Raw genomic sequence first — 10,449 nt, 5'->3', positions numbered from 1 at the left:
CAACAAAAATTGATTTACAAAAGGCACCTGTGAAAGTTTCCTCCATAATTACTATGGCTGGGAAATGAGGCCCAAGAAATGACTTATTGAGAAGCATAACAGTATCAGCATTGGGATCACAGCTCAGTAGTGCTTTGTTCCATTTTTACTCCTAAAGAACATCAAATAGCAAAGTTATTTTAAATAAAGACTTCCATTAGTGGGTTTAAAAATAACACAGTGTGCACATCCATTCCTAAAGACAGCTTTTTTTTTTTTTTATTTTAAAATTCTGCATCTGAAAACACAGTATGACAGAAAGCATTTATGTACAACTGCAGTGTTTTTGGTATAATACAGTATTTAATACATCCATTTCATTTTCTGCAAAAAAAAAAAAAATTGCTTTATTGGACAAAAAAACAAACTCCCATTGACAAAGAATACAGCTAAGGCACATTGTTTTCTGCTAAATGAAAGACAAAAGGGTGCAAAAAGGGGTAGTGCAATAATTGCTGAAAATCACATTCTACTACAAGAAAAGCATTCTGACTTTGAACTTTGATTACCGGTCAATTTAAGACATTTCAATATCTCATAAAATACTCCGTTAAATAAATAGCAAAATATCTACATCTTTCAGTGTGTTCCATTTGAATTTCCAATTTTTTTTTTAAACTTTGCTGTATATACATGTGTTTTTTTTTTCTTATTCAATAGCTTACAAAATATTTCTGTACAGTTTTATGCATATTATGATCTATAACAAAATAGTTATTTCTTAAAACTATATTACCACCAGTCTTTGAAAATGACAGAATAGGAATAACTTATTATGGATTATGTTAGGCAATACAAAAATCCAATCAACCAAAACCAAAACCAAAATAACAAAGTCAGAAAAATCATTTCATTAACTCGAATTAATACTTTTTGTTTCACAAATCTTCTTTGCTATGTAAACCCTTCTCAGTTGCCTTTGGGTTGTATATGCATCAGAACACTGGAACAGGGTAGGATTTGGGATTCCTAAAGCACTGCAGCCTGCCGGGAATATTGGTGCTACTGAAACATGAGAGTTCTCCATGGAGAAAAAGCATTAAAGAAACCAACACATCCAAGCCTTAGCAGAAGGCCTTGGTTTCTGCTGACTTTGACAACCTTTGGACATGGCTCCAAAGGCCAGATGTTTGGAAGTGAATTTATGACTGGTGATACAGCCAGACTCCTCTGCCTTCTATGTGTACTGTTAGATTCCCAACTATCACTCAAAATCTGGCCCCAAGTGGTGATGTTCTTCAGATTTTAAGACCAAACCATTAAAGAGAATACAGCTTCTCCCAGTTACCAGTATGACTCTGAAAGGCATGCTACTATCTCATGTCAAAATGAGTGAAATTACTCCAGAAATTGTCTTGTGCATCTGAGAGCAATCTGTCCTGTTACAGTCTGAAGATAAATAAAAAGCTATTAAGTTTGCACTTTGTAGGTAATTAAATCCACCTTCCTTATCTACAATAAGTTGCAAAAGACAGAGCTCATAATTTCCTAAGGTTTATATGAATGTCTGAGCCTTCCTTTTGCCCAAAGGGAAGGTCATTTTCTTCCCTTAAAGATTGCGTTTGTAAGCAATTTCTATTGTATTTGTGAAGTGTAAGCTGACAGCAACACAACTGAGCTGTAATAGAAATCTCAAGGTGCCTTTTATTCCTTCCACAGCAAACAGAAAGAGTGAGCAAGACACAGACAACACCTAACTTTCTAACACGGTTTAAGGCCACATTTAGGAAGGATGAAAGTAAGGCTTCTGTAAGGGGCAACACACTGGATGCCACAATGGGAACAGACACTTCAAAGCCAGCAGGCTTTACCTAACGAAAATCTGGAACACCATCCCAATTTTGGCCAGTAGGTCTGTGCCTTCTTTTGGATATAAGCTAGAAAATAAAATTCAATGCCACGGACATCCTCCTCCAGAATATTCCCAGCAAACTGAAGGTGCTCCCCTAGCAATAGATTACTATTGTTTCAGTCGAGGGTGTTAATTACAACAGAACCAAAGACAAGCAAAGTCATTACAATATACAAATGCAGCGCAATGAACCGCGCCTAGAATTGTCACTCTGTTATCAGAGGCACCTGTACAGTATCTTGCTGTTTATTTGGCAAGGTTACATGTAATACTTCTATGTTTTAACAAAGTAGAAAGAGAATTTGCATAGATTGTACATTCAGTTCAAGGAGATTTCTGGTACCTTTTTTTGTTGTTATCAGGTAAACGTGTTTGCAGACACAGTGAGGTAGCAGCTGTGATAGCACCCATGAGCAAAAGAAGGTAACCAAGGCAGAAGCAAAGAGAGGAGAGTGATCTATACACTGTCGTTAGTATTAAGGAGCAAAATCAACATGGTACCTGCAGTCTCACATCATGAGGGTTAATTGCTGCCAAGAACACACTCAACTGCAAAAAGCCTAATGCTGCTGTTGTCCTGGGTGACATGGGCTGCAAGACCTCATTGCCTCAATTTTAAATGCTCTCAGCCTGATTCTCCTTTTCCTTACATTGGTGGTGGTGGTGAAGGCTTTCAAAGGCCAGTTACCAATCTGAACACTTGCCCTTGAATAGCCTAGAGGAAGAAAGGCATTTCCCTACAAAATCCTTCCCACACTTGCTGCGGATCTATGTGCCACATATTCTATGATTCTGTGATACTGTCTACAGCATCCTGGCTGCTCTTAACCCTCTTTCACATTTGTTTGGCTCCTCTGTGCCTGCTGCAGCAGTGCCTGCCCTCTGCGGGGACCTCTGCAGGCCGGTCCCCCTGTTCTCAGCAGCCCCCCTGGGCCCCCAGCACGGGCAGTGTCCTGTCCCTCCAACACCTGCTTGTACCCTGCCCATGGACGGCAGCCCTGGAGCTGTCAGAGCTGGCAGAAGCTGGAGGGTTTGGTCTGGGAGGACTCTGTTATGTTTTCAGTTGTCATTGACAGGCCATGTTTAAGTTTAAGGCGATGTGCTACAAATCCCTAAGACTAACTTGGAGGCCATGAATAGTTGAAAAGAAAGCACATATAGATCATTACCTTCTCGCTACCAGACTGAAGCTAAGGACAACAGGAAATGCTGCTAACCACTTTCTACCAGGTCAGTCTTGCTCTGCTGCTGAACTAACCAGACCTACTGTTACACATATTGAATATCTGTGCCTGAAGAGTCAGGAAGAGAGAACCGCTGTCAGTTTTACAGCCACCTTCATGTATGTTAGTACTGAGCTGGCTGAAGGCTGCTCTGAAAAGCAAACTTTTCCAATTTACAGCTTGGGGTTTTGAAGAAGCCTAAGGGATTTGGCTCACATGAATACAAAACTTCCTGCCCAATGGAAAGCAAAGAAGTCAGCCAAGGTATAATTTGGCCAACTCCCGAAGCCTTGGGATCTGGGAAAGCAACAAGGAGGGTGTGATAGCCAGCAGCAAGCTGGCAGTTCTCTGACAGCTGTGATGAGAACTACAGAAATCAACAGAAGTTGGTCCTCATTGTCTGGCCACAATTAAAATCTGGATTTGGTTTTATTTTTATCTGGGAAGTCAAAACTAAGATCTCATGGTATCAGCATTTCTCAGTCTTGCTGTGCAGAAGAGTTGCCCAGTTTGTTCAAAGTATTGTTGCAGCATGGTTTTATGAAACTTTTGCAAAGTTTTAGCATCTTCTTTATCTTTACCCTGCCCAGAGAAGCTGTGGATGCCCCATTCCTGGAAGTGTTCAAGGCCAGGTTGGATGGGGCTTTGAACAAGCTGATCTAGCAGAAGGTGTTCCTGCCCATGGCAGGGGGGCTGGAATTAGATGATCTTTCAAGTCCCTTCCAACCCAAGCCATTCTGTGGTTCTGTGTCTCTCCCTTCAGTCAGGTTTAGAAAATTCCAGTTCTGATTCACTGACTTCACTGTGCTGGTCACTGTAATAGTAGCTAAGAGAGACTGAGGCATCATTAGTATTGCAGTTAGCTCTGCAGATGAACAGAAGGTGAATACACATTAGTTGGTCCTTCCGAAGGTGCTGCAGGATCATTGTTAATTTGCTGTTAAACAACTGTACATGCATTGTGCATTAAAGCTGATACCTAGGAAGCTAAAGTCAATTTGTAGCACACAAATGCACATTCCTGCATCTCTAGGCTTAGTGATAATGAAGGCTTAGCAACAGAGACACAGATGGACTTCCTTGTGTAATACTTGCCATCATGGAGGGATTCTTAAAATTCTCTGCTTGCTGAGAGCACAAAAAATGAAGGCATAATTTTAATTCTAGAAATTTGAATATCAGAAAATGAAAATATAAATATGACTACTCAGTGTCCAAATGTCATCAAAGGGTTGGACACACTTAAAAATAAACTGTCATTTGAGCTATTTCTATTAGCCTCAAGGCTTAACATTACCATATAAACAGGTCTGCATATCACTAAGACTGACTTTGGATGTAATTTATTAAATCATATATGTAGATGTTCTACATCTTGCCACATTTCCTTTCTGTGTAATACTGATTGATCACAGAAGTGTTACATGGCTATCGCACAGAATGGGCACAGAATTTAAATGAGCAAAGCATTATACACAGAGGACAAATGCGTGCATATGGAAGTACACCCCTTTGCCACAGAAAGGGATTCTGATCAAAGCTGGCTTTCAGTTGGAGTCCTATTCAGCAAGGACTAGCCAGTGTGATTGGAAAATAACACTAGCACATTCAAATGAAGATGCATAACTTGCTTGTTTTGTACGAACTGTGGTCCCTGCTCTGAATTCTCCTTTTCACCAAATGTAAGATCTGTGAAGTTATTCTCTTCTAACAATATATAATATTCATCACAGGCTCCAAGTGCCTGCCATTTCAGAACCAGAAAAGCCACTTAGCAGAGCGTCGTTCTTAGCAGCACTGCCACAGCCACAGCTTGGAGCAAGCTCTGATTCCTGATGGAAAGCCTGGCTTTCCGTGGGTTTTACTGCACAATTACAGCACTTTGCAACTCAGACACAGTGTCCCTATAGGACATATGTGTCTGTGGCTGCACACTAACAGCTATAGCAGAATTTGTCATTTACGGCCAAAACCTGACACTCAGCTCAGAAGATGTTCCAAACATGGCAGCTCATCCTCTAATGATTTCAAACACATGTAGTAGTTATTCACAGGATACTGTCACCCCTTTTATTTATGTTGGACTTGACTCTGAAGTCCTCACTTAGAATCAGCGCTCCATAGAAATTTTGCCTGAGAAAGGGCTGTAGGACCAGCCTCTGCAGTTCTACAGCTCGTGCTGCGAGTACCAGCTTGCTACAAAACTTCTTTGTGTAGATGCTTTTTGTCTTTCAGAAAACAAAGTAATATTAAAAAAAATATACATTTTAAACCTAACATATAGTGTAAATAGATGCATCAGCAACCATTTGATTTCTTTTCCTTTTCTGAACTAAAACAAAATAATTTGTGCCTTACATTTTAAGTCGCGTAAGTGGCAGATTTTCTTCTAGCCACAAAAGACTGGATTGCTGTCACCTTCTGCTTCATCTAGTTAATAACGAGAATTTACCAACAAAGCACTTAAAACATTTCTGTTAAAGAATAAAAGGGTATCAAATTTGAAAATCAAGTTAATCTGCATGTGTTGTGTGGGCGCACCCTTATACATATGCCTATGTGCAAGACAGACTGAAGATTTTGCGACTACCCCAGCAGTCTCATTGAGAACAATCATTGACTAGGATTGTTAAAGAAATTGTATTGTGTGCCCTAAATATGATGTTCTCCATTTGATCCGCAGGGCTTTAACGGTGCACTTGCCATTGCATCAATGTGACTAAAGCCCTGGATTTCATAATGAGGATTGGAACTCCCCAGAAAATCTGCACTTCATGAAGGAATGTTAGATTCACAATCAGCACTGTTAAAAAACAAAACAAACAGAACGACAAAAAAACCCTACTGAGTAAGTAATGACACTGTATTTCTATTACATAAACCTGTTGGCAACCCTGGTTTTAAACACACTGGCCTCCAGAGCCAGTTGAAAAGCAGGAACATTATTTTGACTGAAATATTTCAACCAGCTCTCTACAAGCTTTCCTAAAACTACAGCTCTCAAGACTGTCGAGATCAAGAAGGAAAAAAGAAAGGGAAGTGTGAGGGGAGGAAGGCCTTTTCTTAATAAAGGCAGCTTCAGTTAGTAAGATAACATAATCTTCAAGCTGCAAAAGCAGCACCTACTAATTAGTCATTGACTAAAACATAAATAATAAATACCTAAATTGTTCCTTCTATGCATCCATTTTCATGCCAGATAAACATTTCAATGCTCTGCCTTAATGCCAGCACAGCTGACACTGCAATTTCAAGTCCAAAGCAAACTGCAAGTAGCTTTAAACCAATACTACGGAGAGGGATAGAACAAGCCGCTGGGATCTCTGTGTCACGGTCATCTTGCAAGTGTTGTTTAAAAGGGAATTCAACCTTTCTGTGTGATGCGATTATGGAATGATTTAAGCATCTATTTCCCTCCTGATGTGGAAGCTTAACTCTCATCAGCAGGAATGAAAGTTAGACATGCCCACAGAAGGGTAAACAGATACCTGGTTTTATTAAATCAAAAGGATTTTTTTTCCTAGTGAACCCAATAGCTTCTAATAGCCTTTCTGGGTCAAGAGATTACCACAGCAACAGAAACAAAGTGCATGTTTTATGCAAATGCAAAATGCATCAGTTGGAGATGAATTTGCACATAAAACCTACGTTTAAAAAAGTTTTTGGAATGTAAATACATTTTTTTCCTACTGTAGAAAATGCAGCTTAAAATGATGCAACACAAGCCTATTTCAAACAGTGTGCAGCCTGCTTGAAACTCTGAAAACAGACAAGAGTAGAGTTTGTTGAGAGAATAAAGCAAAAGCACTGAGAAACATGGTGTTGCTCTTTCATGTCCAGCTTTGGTCAGGAACCCTGATGTCCTGCACAGCCTTCAAGGTTTCCTGACAAGCCTAAAAATGCCCTTCTTCATGAAGAGCTGGCAGAGCTGAGATCAAGGCAGGAAATTAGTGTTAAAACTTATTAGCCGCTACTCAATTATAGGGAAGAAATGTGTTGCTGCAGATTCAGGTCCCAGTCTTGTTCCCACTGATAAAAATAATTGCCATCTCTAAACTACAAAGGCCAAATGCCACCATTTTACTGGTTCTGAGCAACTCTGCTGCCTGAGAAAAAACAGCTCGGCTCATCAGCAAACGCGTGAGCAAACACAGCCAAACCTACCCAAATTTACACACACACTTGCTGTGCAGGAAGTCTGCAATATGCATAGGTGCTGGTGGGCTTAGAAAGACCCTGTGGATTTCAAAGGGCTGAAATCCAAAATGCTCCTTGGGCTTTTAAAATAATACTGCTACTACCCAGACCCTGAACCTGACCGCATGAGAAATGAAAGACTAACATTGCAAAACACCAGTTCCATTTAGAGTTCAGCATGAAATTAGTCTGAAAAATCTCTGACTGTAATCTGAATGTCTCTGCTTCAGCTTGCATTCCCTAACTAGGATGACAACAGACATTAGCTGAGTCCAGAATTGCTTTGTGTTATATATAACAAAAAATAATGAGGGTGTACCATAATTATTTCATGTTCTGTAAAGTAATGCGGCCATATGGGATATAGCCTGCAGTAACCAACCTCCCCAGGAAGCATAAATAGAAGGGAATTTTGCTGTGATTTATTCATGGTAGCAAAATAATTAAAGCCTATGAAACAGCAGAGGTACAGACAAATTTATTTAAAAAACACAACACTTTCAGCAGCTGCTCCTTCACTGCCCTCTCCATGGCTGCTACTGCTTCAAGGCCCGTGCGGCCGGGGCCGGTGGGACAGCAGAAGCGAACCAAGCCGTTCCTGACAGAGCTGATGGAGAGAGCAGTGCCAAAGGCCTTGTCGGAATTATTATTATTTTTTTAAGAACTATATTGCGATATGTAACAAAAAAAAAGTATAATGTTCCCTTAGTTGAAACCTGGTGTGAGATTGACGTACGAAGCAAGGTTAAATTCCCTTTTAAAACCCTATGCCGCAGGAGGGCGTACCGGCTGCTACCTCAAGCGCCCGTCGGGTTTGACAGGGCCCAGCTCTGATTTGGGGTCCGGGCTCAGGGAGCTCCACGCCGTCTGTGTGCAGGCCTGCATGACGGGGCAGGCGGTGGGGCCGGTGCTGCAGATGTCCACGGCCGACCAGACGCTGCCCACCAGCGAGTCCACCCAGGCCTCCAGCTGGGCGCCCACCAGCGCCGCGTTCCTTTTGGCCTGGTCCACGCGGGCGGCGCTGATAGGGATGTTTAAGACGGGGTTCAAGCCCTGGAAGCTCTGCTCCATGTACGCATTCTTTGGAGGCCCGCTGTGATACTTCAAGGCTTCCTCTGGAAAAAGCAGAAATAAGCCCAAAAATCAGTGTGTTAAAGAAAATCTTTAGGATTTGAGGGTTCAGCACAACAGAAAGGCAGGCCCGGCCCCGTGGGCTTCCCAGCAGGGCACTCGCTACAAGCTCCTGTCCATACCTGGAGCTTGAGCAATGCACAGCTCCCTGTAAGAAACTCATTTTTCACTCAGGAAAAGCTAGTTTTGCTTCTTTCACCGCAGAGGAAGCCTGGGAGCTATGCCCTGCTCAGCTGAAGTTACCTCTGCAGATGCCCATGGATGACCACACTGAAATGAGGGACTGGTTCAAAGAGACCTGGAAGGAGAAGGCTGCCAACCGCAGACAGACCTTCAAGTACTATCAATGATTTGTCTGGAAGAAAGAGCTGAGATCTTGGCCTATTTTTTCTTCTCGACTGATTCCCCTTCCTCTGCTGTAGAAGTCACAACATTTATGAGCTCTATCTGCCTCCAAAACCCGTGTGGTACCACTCCTGGCACTGGAAGGACAACACCGCCTCAGCAGACCAGACGTGGCTGATGAAACCTGTGTAACTCCAGCATCATTCCTGGAAGTGCTCCAATCTCACTGGGAAAGTGCTCTCTAATGACAATCGTATTTCCAGCTCTTGCTCTGAATAATGGATCGAGACCATTTCCTAATGACACGGTTCTTTGTATTGTAGTTGCTTTTCTTACAGTAACTCTTCTACCTCAGCAAAATGCAGCACATTGTCACCCCAAATCTGTAATATTGCAGCAGAACTCACTGACAGACTGTGATAACACCTTCAGAGAACTGGATGCTGTGGGTCTGACCACCCTCGTCTAAGGCACGCTGACTTCTCAAGGTCTTTGAGTAGGTCACGGTGCTACTCATAAAACCAGAATGTGACCCTCTAAAAATATTCACTCAGTGCCTCTAGGGAGTAAATTTTCAACCATTTCTTTCTGTTCTCAGCTGAGCTCTTTACCATCTTTGCTCCCGGCAGCACAGAGGATACGTTTAGCTCTGCCAACACACACGCTGTCTAAAACACAAAAAGGGCCCATTCAGGGCGCTCCAGGCTAGGAAAGCCACTGGGTTCAGATATCGTTTAGAGGCCAGGAATTACATATTCATGTCTACAATTCCTTCCACATGTCCTTGCTGCTTGCACTGCAGCCTGACACTGAGCCCTTTCTTCCACGCAGAGGACAGTATCCCAGGCACTGGCAATAAATCAGTACATTTATTTAGAGGGAAAAGGGACGTTTAATTGGAGCTTTGCTGTTACATTTGCAAAGTTTTTAATGTTAAATACTGCACCAGTCCATTACTTCAAATCCCCAATTAAATTAGTTCGGCAGATTCCCATCACCATTATACACTGCTTAACTGTTCCTGCATTCATCAAACCCACCCTTTTATAGTTTTGTTTTAAATGTTTTGTGTTTTTTTTTTTAATTATTTATCCAGAATAACTGCTAGTCAAAAGGAGTTTGTTCCATGTACATGTGTCAGAAGTGTGCTCTGCCAGAGCATTGCAGTTTAAGAAACAGAACAAGTACACATGATTAAATTTCCTCCTTTGGAAGTAATTAAATATGGAAGACTGTTTGTCAACAAATTAATTAAATAGGAACATTATAAGTAAAAATCCCCAAACAAATAAGAGTTGGCATTACTAGCAGGATCATCTGATTGAAATCAGCAATTCAGAGAGCTTGTTGAATTAAAGGTTGTTGTGCATGTGTTTTCTGCCTGGAACAAGAGAGATGTTTTTCCAGACAAATACTGGGATGAAACGGAACTTGCTCGGCTTCAGGACTTCGTGGATTATCAGGACTGAAACCTACAGAAGCTGTAGGACCCAGTGCTGGCGATGCAGCAGATGATCTTTTCTCTGTGGCCCCTGCTACATAAGATCAGGGGGCTGCTCTTGCAAAACTAAGGGTGATAACCTCAGCATCTTCAACACATGTGAATGTCTCCGTGTCTCTGTTGCTGTAACTGTGTCAGACATGCCAGACTTCTCCCCCAGC

At 41.7% G+C, this 10,449-nt stretch overlaps 1 protein-coding gene across 1 annotated transcript in view; it reads right to left on the bottom strand.

Annotated features, from left to right (window-relative positions):
* Nucleotides 1–254: 254 nt before the first annotated feature.
* Nucleotides 255–10,449, bottom strand: part of XYLT1 (xylosyltransferase 1) — a 192,022-nt gene continuing 181,827 nt past the window's right edge. Inside the window, exon 11 of the mRNA XM_082772657.1 lies at nt 255–8,426. Within this exon, the coding sequence (XP_082628783.1) occupies nt 8,104–8,426 (323 nt within the window). The 3' untranslated portion in view covers nt 255–8,103. The remainder of the gene's footprint in view (nt 8,427–10,449) is intronic.

Source organism: Aythya marila, assembly GCF_965140915.1.
Source record: "Aythya marila genome assembly, chromosome: 15".
NCBI lineage: Eukaryota > Metazoa > Chordata > Aves > Anseriformes > Anatidae > Aythya > Aythya marila.
The sequence above is the reverse complement of the archived record's forward strand: the minus strand, read 5'-3'. Positions and strand labels throughout refer to the sequence as shown.